Genomic DNA, 16,829 nt, shown 5'->3' on the forward strand with positions numbered 1-16,829 from the left:
ATGCGCGCATCGTTAGCGCCCTCCCGCGAGCGGAAGGCGTGTGCAGAGTTCCGGAGCGGTCGCCACCGGTTCGGGGAAACTAACCACCGCTGCTGCACCATGGCGTCGGTCGGGACCCTCGCCTTCGATGAATATGGGCGCCCTTTCCTCATCATCAAGGATCAGGATCGCAAGTCTCGTCTTATGGGACTTGAGGCTCTCAAGGTAGCGGGACGGACGCGGGCGGTGTCTTAAGGGGAGGCGGCCTGAGCCGGTGGCTCTGCGCCTGCGCCAGCCCAGGAGCAGTTCCGCCATGTGCTCCCGGGGAGGGTTGGGGAGCTCGGTCTCCTCTCCGGCCCTGCACCCCGCTCCTTGAGCTGGGGCGAGGCCAGCGTAGAAGCCTTTAATCCCGGTTTGGGGGTTGGGGCGGAGCCGCTGGCGCCCTTGCGTTGGGTGGGGCAGCTCGGTGCCTAGACTGAGCGCGCCTCCGTCGACTGTCCGGTCGGGACCTTCGCATCGCGTTTCCATCGGGAAGGCGCAGGGCGGGTGTTCTCTGCTCACCTGGCCAGGGGAGAAGCAACAGCCCCCAAAGGATGGGGCTCCCTTTTTGTCACTTCTTAGAGGCGTAGTCGTTTACAAAGTATTTTATTTCTCAGCGCCTTTCTGCATGGCGTGATGCGGGATGTGGTGTCGTAAAAACGAAACGCGTGTGCCCTTAAGTAAGAAAAAGCACCGCCAGGTGGAAGATGCCCCCCCGTGACCATCGTGCAAGGAATACGAGGCAGCGTGTGACTAGCATCACCCTTGTGGATGTGGATGAAAGGCGGAGGGTGGGTGGGCCACTGTTTTGAATGGGACAGAGGTAGCATTTGGGGGAGAGGGGACAGCAAAGGCAAAAGGCTGGGCAGGAAAACGCGACGCATTGTAGCGGGACAGAGCAGCGTGGTTTCGGTGGAGCCCAGTCTCGTGTAAGTTAACAGCATTTCCCCCAACGTGGAAGCCTGAATGCCTCACAGTGGAGATGTTAATCCTCGAAGGGAGGGGAGCCAGTAAGGGGGTTTTCCACAGAACCGCAGTTCAGGTAGAACTGTACTGTAGGAAGTGGGGTCTGGTGGAGGAAAGGGAACAGGAAGGACCAGAGGAATTAAACCAAGGGCAGGAGTGCAGGTGAGAAAGTCGTCTGAACACAGATGTTGACAGAAAATGCAGGGGAAGCTTTGAGAGGACACAGACTTCTTTAGGGTTTATTAAAGTGAGTCGCATCGCCAGGTCTGAGGTCTCTCTGTTCACGTGGTGTTTCTGTATCTTAAACAAGCGAAGAAGCCGTACGGTTCTCTCACTGACTTGCACAATGTCTCTGAACCTCGTTTCTCAGTGTGGGTAGTACACCTCCCTCAGGTTGAGGAGGAGGGTTACGTGAGGTCACTTCAGAAGGGGCCATGGTTCAGGGAGGTGGTGCAGCTTCGCATTGAAGAATGGGGCTATGATTCAAGCTCACCTCTGGCTGACACCAAAGCCAGTGGTCTAAAGCCAGAGTTCTCAGCATTGGCATTGTTAATATTTGGGGGGCCGGATCCTTCTTCCTTGAGCGGCACTCAGTCCATGCCCGTAGCAGCCCCCACCCCATTTGTTACGACCCAAGGTGTCTGCAGGCATTGCCAGATGTCTGCCCAGGGACAAAACCATCCCCACTTACGAACTGCTTACCTGGGGTGCCTGGGTGGCTCAGTGGGTTAAACTTCCACCTTCGGCTCAGGTTGTGATCCCAAGGTACTGGGATCGAGCCTCGCATTGCTCTGCTCAGCGGGAAGCCAGCTTCCCCCTCTCTCTGCCTACTTGTGATCTCGCTCTCTGCTCCATCCCAGGACTCTGAGACCATGACCTGAGCCAAAGGCAGAGGCTTAACCCACTGAGCCACCCAAGTGCCCCTGTCAATGTGTATTTTAATGGCGACCTGGATTTTCACAGATCTGTGAAGTTTGACTTTTCTTACCTGTCTGATGGAGTGAGCCAGGAGGGCTTCACAGAACGTGTGCATTTGAACTTCTTTGAAAGTTAGTCAGAGTTTTGACAAGCAGAGTGCCTTGTATGCACTGTACTGTTTCAAGGGTCAGAGGGCATATGTGGGGAATAAGAGTGGACCATCGTCACCAGAAGGGGAACTGGCTCTCAGATAGATTGTGAAGGGCATTGGAGGAAACGCTGAAGCTTTCAGACTTCAGTGTTGAAGCACTAGGAAGTCATTTAAGGTTTGCAGACTAGCAAAGAACATGTTTGAGAAAGATGGATGGGTTAGCTGGATGTTGGATGACTAAAGGATCGGAAGTAAGATGAGAGACCCTGGACTTCTGTAGGGTCCTCTGGATCCAGAGGCGACAGCAAGACTGGGAGCAAAGGAAACATTATGTGTGCAAACAGGAAAGGGATAATCTTGGCACATGACAAGGGTGGCTTTTCACATGGGCCATGTACTGGCTCAGCCGTGGGAGAGAATGGTACGGTTCTGCAGTACTCCATAACGTGATAGTTCAAGGTGCTGCACAGGGACATCTGGACTCTCTGCGTGAGGTTAGCATGGCAGAATGATCTCGCAAGACCTGTCCGGTCGGACTGCCCAGGCTCTCAGCTGTGAAATGGGGCAGGTAGGAGAGCCTGCCTCCTAGACGTGCTGAGTTAAAGCACTAGCTTCCAGTTCTTCTACGTAAGAATGGTCTACTCAAGCTGGTGTTGGTGAAGGTTACCACACTTACACCTGTGTGTTGACTTTTAAATGCAGAAGCTTCTAGAGAGTAGAAACTATGTATAATTAGATTTTATAATCATTAGTTGTATGCTATTAACTTAAAATTGTAGTTAACTTGAACATTTGTTTTTTCTGTTTATTTCATTTTTTTAGTCTCATATCATGGCGGCAAAGGCTGTAGCAAATACCATGAGAACATCACTTGGACCAAATGGTAAGAGACTATCATTCCGTGTTTTTTGGCAAATACTATCAATTACAGACAGTTGATAGAATCCTTTTATAAAGTTGGGACGTGGAGCAGGGGCATCCTGGGTCCCCAACGCTAACACACTTGTTCTGTGTGCTCCGGGCTTTCAATGTATTTATAAACGTCGGTGCATATGGTTTCACGTCAGGGGTTTTTTCTCCCTTTTCACATCATTTCATTAGCATTTTCCAAATTGTAGTTGTCCCTTTTGATGATTAATGCTACACTTAGTGACGCTTCCTTATTTCTCCCATTTCTCTGGCTTTAGCCCTTTAGATTGCTTCCTGTGTCCTGCTTTGTGTTTGCCAACCTAAGACTGTCTGCACGTAGATACTCTTTCATGTATGTTAAGTTTTTAGAATAAGTTCTGTAAATAGGGATTGAGTTGAGAAGCCTAACTTTATAATTTTCGTACAGATTTTGTTTTTGTTCTTTTCCCTAATGCCACTATAATCATTGCCATCTTTCTAGGACTTGATAAAATGATGGTGGACAAGGATGGTGACGTGACGGTCACAAATGATGGCGCCACCATTCTGAGCATGATGGATGTCGATCACCAGATTGCCAAGCTGATGGTGGAGCTGTCCAAATCCCAGGATGATGAAATCGGAGATGGGACCACGGGGGTGGTTGGTAAGAAAGCACAATAGCCTTTCTAACACCCCCATTTCAGACATATTACTTAAAATCACACATACCTGCCAAAAATACTTACTGTGAATCAGATGTGAGGAGACAGTTGTGCAAATCCAAGTTGAAGGACATGCTCAGTCCAAGGCCCAAAAGTCCTTTTCCTGGAAGAACAAGAAGGGGTTGGGGCAGCGTTAAACAGCTGTTCTAAATCAAGGGAGCGAGAGAGAAATGGCACCCAGATGAGTACGTAACATGTGATTGGCTGTGGGTGCTTTGTTGTTCTCTTTGTTTTTGTTTTGTTTAACTGTGAGGGATGTTTGGGATATATGGGGGGCTTGTGGAATGCACATTGTAGACTAGTACCCCGTTAACTTTCCTGAGCGTGGCAGTTGCGTTATAGTGCTGTGGGAGAATGCCCTTATACCCGGAGTGGATGTTCAGGTACTTAGGGGTGACACATTGTGATGTTCCCAACTAACGGTCACAGAGTTGAACAGATACTTGTGTGTATCCGTAGAGAAATGTGGCAGAATGGTGTCAGTGAATGAACTATTCATTTTCCTATTCTTGCATTTTCTCCTGATGGTCTGAAATACTTAAAAAGTTGGGGAAGGTGAAGAGGGAAATAGCTGTAATGTTACCTTTTCTGCAGATGAGATTTGAATTCATTTATTCAACAAATATTTTTTGGGTACGAAGCACTATTATGGATGTACTTGGAGTGTTAATGTCGGAGTAGTAAAACAAACAGTGTTCTTCCTCTTTGTGACCATAAAACAAGGGGGAGGGAAGGTGGTGGGGAGGATAAAGCATAAATTTTTAGATCGTCTTATCACTAACAAATTCTACAGAATAGAAATCCCTGGCCTGGGAGGGGCGCTTGGCTGGCTCACTTGGAAGAGTGTGCGGTTCTTGATCTCGGGGTTGTAAGTTAGCCGCCCGTGTTGGGTGCGAGGATTACTTTTAAAAATCCAGGGGCGCCTGGCTGGCTCAGTGGGTTAAGCCTCTGCCTTCGGCTCAGGTCATGATCCCAGGGTCCTGAGATTGAGCCCCGCATCAGGCTCCCTGCTCGGCGGGGAGTTCACTTCTCCTTCTGCTCCTCCCCCCTACTCATGATCTCTTTCTCTCTCTCAAATAAAATCTTTAAATAAATAAAATAAATCCTAAAAAAAGAAATTCTTGACCCAGGAAATACAGGAGGTTTTGGTCCTTACAAAAATGTTTTTAGGTTGTGTTTCTCAGTTACATTCAACTCAACGCCCATTTATAAGGGGAGAGCTGTAGATCTTTCCTAAAATCAAAACCAGAATCTCTCTTAAAATACCTCTGTCCTCAAGGTACTTTTACTTTAATTCCAGAGCCTTCCTACTTGTAGGGTTAGCAGCTAATCGGTATCGATCCTAGAAGCTTTGGCGTTTTCCTGACTGGTCATGCCCTTTCCTGTCTGCAGTCCTGGCCGGCGCCCTGCTGGAGGAGGCCGAGCAGCTGTTGGACCGCGGCATTCACCCGATCAGGATCGCCGACGGCTACGAGCAGGCTGCCCGCATTGCTATCGAGCACCTGGACAAGATCAGCGATAGTGTCCTTGTGGACATGAAGGACACTGAGCCCCTGATCCAGACCGCCAAGACCACGCTGGGCTCCAAAGTGTACGTTTACGGTAGAGCGCCGCCGTTGGCACTTATAGCGGGAGCCAAACGTGTGAGCTTGTTGCTAAAGACGTCCTTCTGAGGCCACTGGTAGCCTCGTACTCGATCCATGTCCTGCATTCTGTTTCTGTGACTTTGGTTTGCTTCCTTTGTAATAAGGTACAGTCACATGCGTCTGTTGTAGCTGGAAAGTGGAGTTCCAGGCTTGGGTGGTAAATCCTGTCTGCAGTATTTGTGAGCGATGCTCTTTAATTTAGCAGGGTAGGTCCTCCTTGGGCGGTGTTAGTTTTCAAAATACTCACCATTTCTTTGCTTTTAAAATGGCTCTTAAAAAGCCATTTAGGGGGAGGGACTTCTCATTTATTCAACAAGCAAGTTACTGGTTCAGAATCTTAATGTAGTAAGAAGGGACAGTCTCAAAATTGACTCACTTTGGGTGTTTTCATTGTTTGCCGAATGCTTGCTGTTTGCCAGGCCTGCCGCCGTGTCTTGGGGGCTCAGAGACACAGTTCCTGCCCCCTGGAGACTCAAAACAGCCTCAGCCAAGGAACACACTCATTTAAACAATAATAGGGATTTACTGGTTCTTTCCATGATGTAGCATAACAGTCTGGCCTGAGGTACTTTATTACACTGGTTATTTTGAATCAAGATCAGTGTGAGAAATGTTTTAATTACTAATTTGTGGATGTGGTAGTTTCAGCGAAAAGGAAGTTACAGTCTTGACTCAGATATCAGGGCGAGTGCAACAGAAAGTGTTGTTGCTCCTTCTACCCCCCCAGGGAAAGGCTTCTACCACAGTGCTGTGCTAGGTGCCTCTGTCATGCCGGTGCTGGGTGCGGAGACTGGCTGTCCGAAGGCATGGCCTCGGCCCCAAGCCCAGCACGGTCTTCCTCCCGGAAGGCAGGTGTTACCCTTACCCAGAATGCACGGGTCTCGTGTTACTGCTTTATAAGCCGGCCTGCCTCTATCTGCAGGGCTTCATAAAGTCGAGCACACATCGGTCTTTAGTACCAGAGATGTTCAAAACAACCAATAATGGCCAAATATATGCAGTACAACGCAAAATACTATAGATCCCTCTAGTTAGGATACTAAAAATGCTTAAACGACTTCATGGTTCTGTTTCTCTCAAAAATGACTCAAGATTTCAGGCTTTGTGTTCAGGTACTAAATTTCCATGCAGTTTTTCCAGAACCAAAAGTAAATTTATTGAGCAGTCTGTTCCGATATTTTAAAGGTTTCAAAAATACCACTACTGCCCCCCTCTCCAAGTCCATAACTGATGTTGGCGGAAGTTCCCACAGGGGTAGCAGCCGGGTCAGGCCTCTAGCTTCTTACCAAGCACAGCACCTCATTCAGACAGGATGTCATGGCTTTCCCTGTCCCTATTACAGGTTTCTCTGGGGTCTGTGGGGTCTAGGGTAGGAAGCCCTGCCCCAGACTTCCGAAAGCACGGGTTCTGGTGGCACTGCTGGCTACAGCCTCTGAAATGTCACTAGTTTAATGAAATGCGCCTGAGGGACCACGTTGTGCCACGTGTCCGGCTTCAGTTACAGTCATTGCCGGCGAATGTGGACGGTTTCTTGGGCTCCCCCCCCCCAGGGTGAACAGCTGTCACCGGCAGATGGCCGAGATCGCCGTGAACGCCGTCCTCACCGTGGCCGACATGCAGCGCCGGGACGTGGACTTCGAGCTCATCAAAGTGGAAGGCAAAGTGGGCGGCAGGCTGGAGGACACGAAACTGATCAAGGGCGTGATCGTGGACAAAGATTTCAGTCACCCGCAGATGCCCAAAGTAAGTCCGCGCCCCTTGGCCCCCGCAGCATTGTCACTCGCGCGCCTGCATCCTCAGGGCTTCTCTGTCCCCGCAGCAAGTGGAGAACGCCAAGATCGCCATCCTCACGTGTCCGTTCGAGCCGCCGAAGCCGAAGACCAAGCACAAGCTGGACGTGACGTCTGTGGAGGACTACAAAGCCCTCCAGAAGTACGAGAAGGAGAAGTTTGAGGAGATGATTCAGCAGGTGGGTCTGGCCGTGGCCTTCAGGCCCCCGTGGGCCGTGCTGGGCGAGCTGTGGGTGGTCCCCGGTGGAGGCCGCAGGGCGCTCGCCTGCACAGCCTGGGTCCCTCGCCGTGCGGCCGCAGCCTGCGTGTTGGCAGCGGGAGCCCCCCCCCCTCGGTTCTGAATCAGAAAAGTAACGAACGTCCACCTGAGAGGAAATCCGAGGGCGCCGGGCGCGGAAAGGCTCACGGAGGAGAGTGAGCCGATCGGGTCTTAGCACCGTAGCGCGGCAGTGCCCGGGAGAGCTGCCGGCCGGCTCAGAGCCGCGTTCGTCATGTCCCCTGCCGGCCTTCCCGGACGCCTTTGCCGGTCCGTGCGCGGTCCGGACGACTTCAGTACAGCTTAGCGCGCGTCCGAGGCACCCGACCCTGACTGGGAGGGAGGAGGGTTACTGAGGAGCAGGAGTTAACTGGAGCGCAGTGAGTAACGACTCCTGCCCTTTGCTCACGTGAGTCTGAGTACTGTGAACGCCTTCACCAGCCCTTCTGCGGCTGTTAGTGTCTTACGTGTGCATGACCCTGACGGTGGCTCCTCTTCGGAATCCCGTCCTTGGGAGTGTACAGCGTCCGCACCCCATGAACGTTGCTTACCATGACGGACACCCTAGAAGCTATCGTGACCTCTTTCTTCGTGGAAGTAGCTGGGTTCATCTGCTCTTACGTGATCTTTGCCTACCATATGCCAGGCGCTGTTGTAGGTGCCTGAGATATATCAGGGAATAAAGCAGAGTTCTGGCTCTTGAGGCACAGAAGGGGAAGGTGAGTAGGGGCTCTGCGAAGGACGCTGGTCAGAGAAAGCCTCTCTCAGGAGGTGACATGTGGCCAGAGACCAAAGTGAGAGCGCTATGTATCTGGGTGGAAAGCATTCCAGGCTGAGGTAAAGTGGGTGTGGGTAGCATGTGCAGAGGTCCTGAGGTAGGAACATGGTTGGCATGTGCTGGGAACAGCAAGGCTGAGAGGTGGGAGAATGCTGGCGGGAGTTTGTAAATTAAGACCCATTATCTGAGCTACAGGACTGCCGTGGAAAGGCCAGCCAAGGTGCACTGGGCACAAAGGTGGCGGGAACTAGGACCAGGGGAGTTGGACGATCATGTTGGTACATGTGCGGGTTGCCAGGAATGTGACCGGACTAGAGGCTAACGTTCTAAAGAGAGTTGGCCACAGAAGAATGTTGTCGTTAGTTGTGGGGACCAAGAACGACCCCCTTCTATTTTGAGCACATGGAGGGAAAACCAGCCGTTTGAGGAGCGATACTGAGGCCGATGGATCTCAGGGCACAGCCAGGGTTTGTTCGCAGCAGGAATGTGCCAGAAGCAGTACAAGAACGAGGGGGCTATTAACAGACTGAGTTCCCGAGGGTCGGGGACTAGAAGCAGAGAGCTGGTGATGGAAGATTCAGGAGGCTTAGGTGCTGTGAGGCGTGGCCTAGCCACCACAGGTGACCGCCAAGGGCAGGATGCACAGACGGTTCTGGTCACTGCTGCCTTCCCAGGACAAATGGCTTAGCCATCTGCAGGGGTGGGAGGCAGGATCACCTCTGTGCGCCCCTGAAGTAGTGTGTTAATCCACAGAGGGTGGTGCACTCGAGTGAGAAAAGCACAGGAGGAGAAGGTTTCGAAGATGCTGTTTCTCTTAACACACACAACGAGTGAACTTGCCTTACGAAACTTGGCGACAGACAGCTGTCACCCGGGTCGGGGACAGTGCTCACAAACCTTGTTGACACGTCCTTGTTTTATTTCCCTGTAGCAGTGGGGTTCAGCATGAATTCCTGATTCTTAAAGCATCGTTTGCAAACTAAGGTGATTCCAGGGGTACCTGGAGGGCTCAGTCAGTTGAGCACCCAACTCTTGTTTTTGGCCCAGGTCGTGATCTCAGGTTCATGGGATCGAGCCCCGTGTCGGGCTGTGTACTCAGCTCAGGGTCCACTTGGGATCCTCCCCCTCCCCCACACGTGCACTTGTACGCTCTCCCTCTCTCGAATAAATCTTTAAAAAAAAAAAAAAATGCAGTGATTCCCGTTGGTAACCTGGTCATCATTTGGAATTTGGGCCTGACAGAAGGTAGACGCTTGGGTGTTTCTTCTCTTTTCTGTGCTTTGTTTTAGTGCACACCCCACTGTGTATCCCATCTTTCTTCAAGCACAGGGAACACTTCTACTGACCTGACTGTGGCATTTTTTTCCCTCAGATTAAAGAAACGGGAGCTAACCTAGCTATTTGCCAGTGGGGCTTCGATGACGAAGCAAATCATCTACTTCTTCAGAATAACCTGCCTGCGGTTCGCTGGGTGGGAGGACCCGAAATAGAGGTAGGACACGCCGTGGGCAGACTCCTGCGGACGCAGGGACTGAGCTCACGGTCCCCAGTGTCTTGGGCTGGCTTTTTTTGTTTTGTTTTGTTTTGTTTTGTTTTGTTTTCCTCATAAACATATAATGTATTATTATCCCCAGGGGTACAGGTCTGTGAATTGCCAGGTTTACACACTTCACAGCACTCACCCCAGCACATACCCTCCCCAGTGTCCATAACCCCACCCCCCTCTCCCGACCTCCCTCCTCCCAGCAACCCTCAGTTTGTTTTGTGAGATTAAGAGTCTCTTATGGCTTGTCTCCCTCCCTTCCTACCCCCAAAACCCCCCACGTTGCATCTCCACTTTCTCATATCAGGGAGATCATATGATAGTTGTCTTTCTCCGATTGACTTATTTCACTAAGCATGATACCTCTAGTTACATCCACGTCATCGCAAATACAAGATTTCATTTCTTTTGATGGCTGCATAGTATTCCATTGTGTATATATACCACATCTTCTTTATCCATTCGTCTGTTGATGGACATCTAGGTTCTTTCCATAGTTTGGCTATTGTGGACATTGCTGCTATGAACATTCGGGTGCACGTGCCCCTTCAGATCACTGCGTTTGTACTTTAGGGTAAATACCCAGTAGTGCAGTTGCTGGGTCATAGGGTAGTTCTATTTTCAACTTTTTGAGGAACCTCCATGCTGTTTTCGAGTGGTTGCACCAGCTTGCATTCCCACCAACTGTGTAGGAGGTTCTTGGGGCTGCTTTGATAGCACTTGTGCCAAGGCATCATAGATTAGGGGAGGGGAGCTTGGGAGGGGGGAAGTGCCGGAATCTTTTTTTATTTGTAAGAACATAAATTGTTACAAGATTAGCAGAGCTTGGTTTTTAGAAATGCTCACCATTTGTCATCCCACTTGGCTCTCTGAGGCAGGAAGCCCTGTCTTAGCCACTTCCGTGTCAACCGCATGCCGACAGCCACCCCACAAGTGGTCTGTGCCCGGACACACACGGCCTCTGGCCTTCACCGTGGCCAGGAGCTCTGGGGAGTATGTGCAGGGTGATGGGGCCCGACCCAAGACATCAGCCCTTCAAACCACGCTCATTGACATGGTTTTTTGGGTTGACCTTGACTTTCTGGGCGAGTGTGGGTTAGTACTTGGATGCACGACATAGCCTAGATAGAGCTTGGCTCACGTGTGGTCTGATTGGAGAAGTTCAGTGCTCACCAGGTCCTCTCTCTCCTCCTCCTGGCACACCCCGCCTAGCTGATCGCCATCGCGACGGGAGGCCGCATCGTGCCGCGGTTCTCGGAGCTCACCTCAGAGAAGCTGGGCTTTGCCGGGCTTGTGAAAGAGATCTCCTTTGGGACCACTAAGGACAAAATGCTGGTCATCGAGCAGTGTAAGAACTCCAGGGCGGTGACCATTTTCATCAGAGGAGGAAATAAGATGGTGAGGCTCCAGTTCCTTATCTTGCATTTCATCCGCTTCTGGTATACGGTTTGGCTTTGCCTATCAGGTGTTTAACTGAGATACGATTGCATACCAGGATATAAAATTACCAGGACTTACCAGAATATGAAATTATCAAAGACCTCGTTCCATTGTTAATCTATAAGGCACACTGGTTTTTGAGTCACTTAAGTGAAAGTAGGGGGCCCAACTAAATAACCACGGTAATCTCTCCCTTCTCCGAAAAGGGATATTTATTGCATCGTGATTACTTAGACAGTGAAGCTTTTCTTGGTCAGTTTTGGATTTTCTGACCCTTCCCTCTGTCATGGGTCTCAGAATGAGTCTATGGCTGCCTCTGTGTGGTTTTAACTACATTACGGAGAGGAAAGGGAGGGCAGAGGTAGAAACCATCCCGTAACGAACATTCTAGTGTGTTCTCTCCATTTGTTCTTAACCTGGACCGTTTTAATGGGGTGGTAGTACTTCCAGTGCCCAGCAAACACGGCCGGGTGGCTGGCTCTAGACACATTGTGGTAGCAGTAACTGAGGCAAAACTTCTTCCCTAGATCATCGAGGAAGCCAAGCGATCCCTTCACGACGCGCTGTGTGTCATCCGGAATCTCATCCGCGACAACCGCGTGGTGTACGGCGGGGGCGCCGCCGAGATCGCGTGTGCACTGGCAGTGAGCCAGGAGGCCGACAAGGTAGAGCCCGAGCAGGGCTTCTGGACTCGGGCAGGGACGGTTGCGGTGCCGCGAACAGAGCGTCGTAGCCGTGGGTGACCAGCGTCTGGTCTGTGATTCTTGCCGTGTTCGTGTCCAAAACTCACTATCCTCCACCTCCTGCAGCCATTCCGGCCTTGACAGTCGCTCTCCAGTCTTGTAATGTTATTCGAAGCTCCAGGTTAATTGACCAGCGTAACTAAAAATAAAGTAGGGAGAGCTGATGTGAGACTTCTCTCACGTGTATCCCTTTTCTCCCTCCATAGTGACCGCTGCATATTCTGGTAGATTAAAAATAGGAGTGCCTGTTCGTAGAGCTCTGCGTGAGTTAGGTTTCCAAAGTATGCGGTTTAATTACATTTCCAAATTGCTGGCCTCTTTGTTCTTACTGCCAAGCTTGCTTACTGCATCCCCGTCCCTTCCAGTGCCCGACGCTGGAGCAGTACGCCATGCGGGCGTTCGCCGACGCGCTGGAGGTCATCCCCATGGCCCTTTCTGAAAACAGCGGCATGAATCCCATCCAGACGATGACCGAAGTCCGGGCCAGACAAGTGAAGGAGATGAACCCCGCTCTGGGGATTGACTGTTTGCACAAGGGCACAAACGGTGAGGAGCCCGCCCGACCCGGAGGGGCTGCGTTGGGTTGAAATCGAGTGACTCATGCTGACTGCGTGGCATGTGGTGCACAGCGTGAGCTTACCCGGTCTTCTCAAGTACTTAGAGGCGCAGTAGGTCCCGAGTTTCAGAGAGTTTTATTCGATCACTTAGGAGTTGGTTAGACTGCTGGTCCTGGCAACAGAGGACTGATTTTAATAACTAGAGTATAATGTGCTGTTTTTACACCAAAGGTGGTTCCCATTTCAGTCTCTGGTTTCACAAAAACCATTCCCAGCTTTGTCTTTTACACAGGTGTGTGTCAGGTAGGTTCTGGGAGTCCTGGGAAGCAGCTCTGCAGTGGACTTGGTGTTCTCCGAGTATCCTGGGGGTGTGTCCTCACATTCCAGGGTGTTTTCTTGTGACGTGCGGTCGCTGCTGGGGCTTCAAGCATGAGCTAGTGGAAGCTTGTTAGAATGGTGGTGCTTATAGTTCTGGGGCTAGCGGGGCCGTGTCCAGAGTTCCACGTTTTCCCAAGCCTGGAATCTGAGGATTTGTGCTTTTACTTGGAACGACAGCTGTGCTGTGGTTTTCATGTTCACAGCCAGCAGGTTTTAATAACCATAGCGACTCTTCGTCAGACAGATAATTAAATTTGTTTTTAATTTGCATGCCTGGTTCTGTTGACGTTTTTAATTTTTAGGCCTTTCTTGTAATTATTTTACATTTCAGGTATAGTCTGATTTTTCATCTACTTCGGGCTTGTTAATTTATGTTAGCAGTGACTACTTTGTGGGGTGAGACATGTCTGCAAAGTTTTATGTGGGCGCCCAGCACTTGGGTTTGTCATTGGAGAGAGGTCCCCCCCCCCACCTGCAGCTTTCTGGCACCCAGGTTCAAGTTCCACAGTGTCCTTGGGACTAACGAGATCTTGTTCCTCTGACAATGTAACTAGGACTGGGGGCTTCTTCCAGATTTGTACTTTTTTTAAGTTTTATTGTGAGTCTGTAAATGAGAACAAGTTATTAATATAAAATATATTTAGGATAATGTGTGTGTATTTTGCAGATATGAAGCAGCAGCATGTCATAGAAACTTTGATTGGCAAAAAGCAGCAGATCTCTCTTGCGACGCAAATGGTGAGAATGATTTTGAAGATCGATGACATCCGGAAGCCTGGAGAGTCTGAAGAATGAGGCGAAAATGGAAACTACAATGCAGTGAGGCCCCCCGCCTTGGCGGAATAAAGGGGTGTCTCGTGGCGCATCTGCAGTTATTACTGTGTCCTTCCCAGACACTGCGGATGCTACTGTAATAAATAGAAAGCTGTTCGGTACCTGCGGTTTTCCTTGTTCAGAGACTCATGTGAGCGGATGTGCTATTTCACGGGCTTCTGTGTTCGTCCCATTAAAGCAGGCTCTCCGGCCCAGTGCTGTCTCCTTCCTCTGAAGGAAACTCCCGACTGTGTCATTCAGATGCTGCCTGGATGAGGGGGTTCTAGTGGGTCTTTTTTTCAGTCTGTAGGTACATTGAACAGCTTAAACATTGAGCCTGTGCCACAGATGTCGTGGACTGTGGGCTCGATTCTGTGAAATGTTTTAGGGTCTCAACAGATGTAGAGACCCATGGGAGAGGAGCGTGGGAAACCACGAGATGGCAGGGTGGCCTGAGTGCTCTTAGCCCAGAGCCACACAGCGAGGGTAGGATGAGACTTCCTGTGGTCCCCAGGGAATCACATGACCCTGGTCCGGTGCCACCTGCAGGAACTCAGAAGAGCCATTCAGAGCCCCACCAGGGTCTCCAGTGGGACAGAACTGGGGGAGGTTAGAGTGGGTTGAGTGGAAGGAAGGGCATCATGGTTCTCATTGCCGGGTAGACCAGTGTGTCTACCTAAAGTGACAGTGGCTGACGTGACCTAGGCCAGAGCACAGGCCAGTCCTTTTTCTGAGAGTCGGGGCTAGCCTCGTGCTGCTCTCATCTCCTGGCTGGGGAGCAGTAGAGCTGGGTCAAACCCGGGTGGCCTGACCCCGGTGGCCCCTCCTCCCCTATGCCATTTTGCCTCACGTATGGTTCTCTAGATTGCGTTTTTCTGGAGAATCATCATCAAATTTACTTACGAGCCACCAGGGGGAGAGGAATCCTGATGGGACCAGTCAGATAACCAGAATCACGAAGTCACTTGTCTACGCTGACTTCAGTGAAGGTTCAGAGTTGCCTCTCAGCCTGGAAGCTGTTGGGTTATTTCTTCTCTGGGACTGCGCTGGTGGTTTGGCAAAGCAAGTAGCCTACAGGCTTGGGAGTGAGTGTTGGTATCCTAGCAGCAGGCTGTGGGGGACAGTCTGGTTCTGAAAGCTGAACATGGGCACCTGGGTGGCTCAGTCGGGTAAGCGTCTGTCTTCGGCTTGGGTCATGATCCCAGGGTCCTAGGATCGAGCCCCGAGCCGGGCTCCACACTCAGCTTGGAGTCTGCTTCTCCCTCTGCCTCTGTCCCTCACCCCTACTTGTGCTCGCACACACACGCAATCAGATGAAGAGAAGAAATTTAAAAACAAAATCTACTTCACATAGAACCTGGTTATGTGTCTCATTTTCACACATCAGCGCAACAGCACTTATATCCGTACTACTAGGTTCCGGGTGTGGAGTCCAGTCAGACCCGCCTCACAGGGACTGATTCCCGCCTGCAGACGTCACAGGACCTTGCTTTGGACCAGTTTCGCCTGAAGGGGCCCGCGGTTGTCTGAGAGGAGCCACTGAACGAACCACTCCCTGGCAGCGTGGGCCTCACTCCCTGGTGCATTTGGGGGCTGAGAAACGACTCGGCCTCTGAACAGAAGAACCCGCAGAGACGGCTTGCCAGCCTGACTGCGCTCCGTGTGAGGGGCTCTTCAAGATAACACGCCACCCTTCTTACTTGCCGGTTAAATCCTTGTCAAATTATGTGTCCCTTTTTTTTTTTTTTTTTTTTAATGTGTAACACAGGACATTTATTTACGTGCTGTTATGAGAATACCAGGCCAGAGAAGCCAGTCTCTGAGATGGAGAGGATCCGGAGTCTGGAATAGCCGAGATTGGGACCCAGGCCCTGTGGGTGCGGGGGCACTTGCCGGGGCCGCCTTCAGCTGCTAAGTCACCTGCTGCTCGAGCAGACTCTGCGAACGTGGGGCCTTCCTGCCGGGCCGGCTTACCTAATCCTGACCACCGGACAGGTCCCGGAGAGCTGGCTCCCTGGTTCAGGGTCCCCCCCCCCCCGGGGCCCCAGCCCCCACTGTCTATGCGCGGCAAGAGTGACCCAGGGCAGGGGACCCCCCCGGGCCAGACGCCCGCACCAAACCACAGCCAGCACGCCGGCCACCTCTGACGCTAGTGGGTTTATTCGGTGTTTGCGAGGTGGCCTGCTCGTGACAAGCAACCAAAGTACCGCTGCTTCCAGGAGGCCCGAGAGGCCAGCGTGTCTGCGGACGGGTCCCGCCTGGGAAGGCCACTCTCTGAAGGGGGGCCTTGCCCAAGCTACGCGGATGCTCCCAGCCTGGAGCGCAGCCACCCGGCGTCCCCTGCCATAGCGGGTGGCGCGCCTGCTCGCAGCTCACGTGACGTCCCCGTACTTGAAAGGACCTCGACCTGCTTCCAATTCCCCAGAGGGATGCAATGAGCCTGGACCTGTGGCAGATCGTCGTTCAGGCTTCTAGAAAGAAGTGCTGCAGGCGGTGGCTTGAATGTTGCTCTCACAGCTCTGAAGGCTGGGAGTCCCAGACGGAGGGATGGGGTCTTGGGAAAGAGTAACCCCCCCCGCAAAAAAAAACAGAGCCCCTGGCCCCCCTCCCCCTGGCCGGTGTTCTGTGAGGGCGAAGCCTGCCGCTGTGCCCGTGAGGAGAATGCTCAGATTGGTGGGCACCCACCCGTGTCCTGACTTCCCCAGGGCCCGAAACCGCTCCGGGACCCAATTAGGAGTGTCGTGGGAGAGACTTCGGTGTTACTCTCTCAGCCACTGTTAGTCGAGCCACTGTGAGTTGGGGTATTTGCAGCCCAGGAAAACCATATCTTCCAGCCTGGACCCAAACCTAACTTTCCCCCACAGCCCTGCTTCTCTCCCTAACCTGCAGGCCTCAGACAGTTCACGAGGACTCTTCCAGATGCTCTGGAATCCCTCCTTTCCATTTCCCTGCCTGGGTGAGGCCCACATTGCTGCTTCCTTTTCCTCTCCCTCTCCAGAGGGACCCATCTTGTCACTAAAACCATCGGTCACATGGGACTCTGCAAGCCCAGCTGTGGAAGAAACAAAGGGGTGGGTGTGGATCCTTGACATCTTAGGGACCCTTCTCGTTCCTGTCTTCCAGAAAGGAAGCGTGTGGGCTTCCCTCCTGGAGGCCCAGGATCAACAGGAAATGGCTCCAGGTTGGCCACGGTGCACAGGGGTGAACGAGGTCCCACCC

At 51.7% G+C, this 16,829-nt stretch overlaps 1 protein-coding gene across 1 annotated transcript; it reads left to right on the forward strand.

Annotated features, from left to right (window-relative positions):
- Positions 1–32: 32 nt before the first annotated feature.
- On the forward strand, positions 33–13,728 carry CCT5 (chaperonin containing TCP1 subunit 5). Its single transcript, XM_032861866.1, has 11 exons — positions 33–204; positions 2,876–2,936; positions 3,444–3,608; positions 5,059–5,257; positions 6,863–7,055; positions 7,132–7,281; positions 9,509–9,628; positions 10,892–11,077; positions 11,647–11,784; positions 12,228–12,408; positions 13,465–13,728. Exons 1-11 carry the CDS (start codon positions 100–102, stop codon positions 13,590–13,592), a joined length of 1,626 nt encoding a protein of 541 aa, XP_032717757.1. The 5' UTR covers positions 33–99; the 3' UTR covers positions 13,593–13,728.
- The last annotated feature ends 3,101 nt before the right edge of the window (positions 13,729–16,829 follow it).

This window comes from Lontra canadensis, unplaced genomic scaffold (genome assembly GCF_010015895.1).
Source record: "Lontra canadensis isolate GAN:19392208 unplaced genomic scaffold, GSC_riverotter_1.0 scaffold22, whole genome shotgun sequence".
Classification (NCBI taxonomy): domain Eukaryota; kingdom Metazoa; phylum Chordata; class Mammalia; order Carnivora; family Mustelidae; genus Lontra; species Lontra canadensis.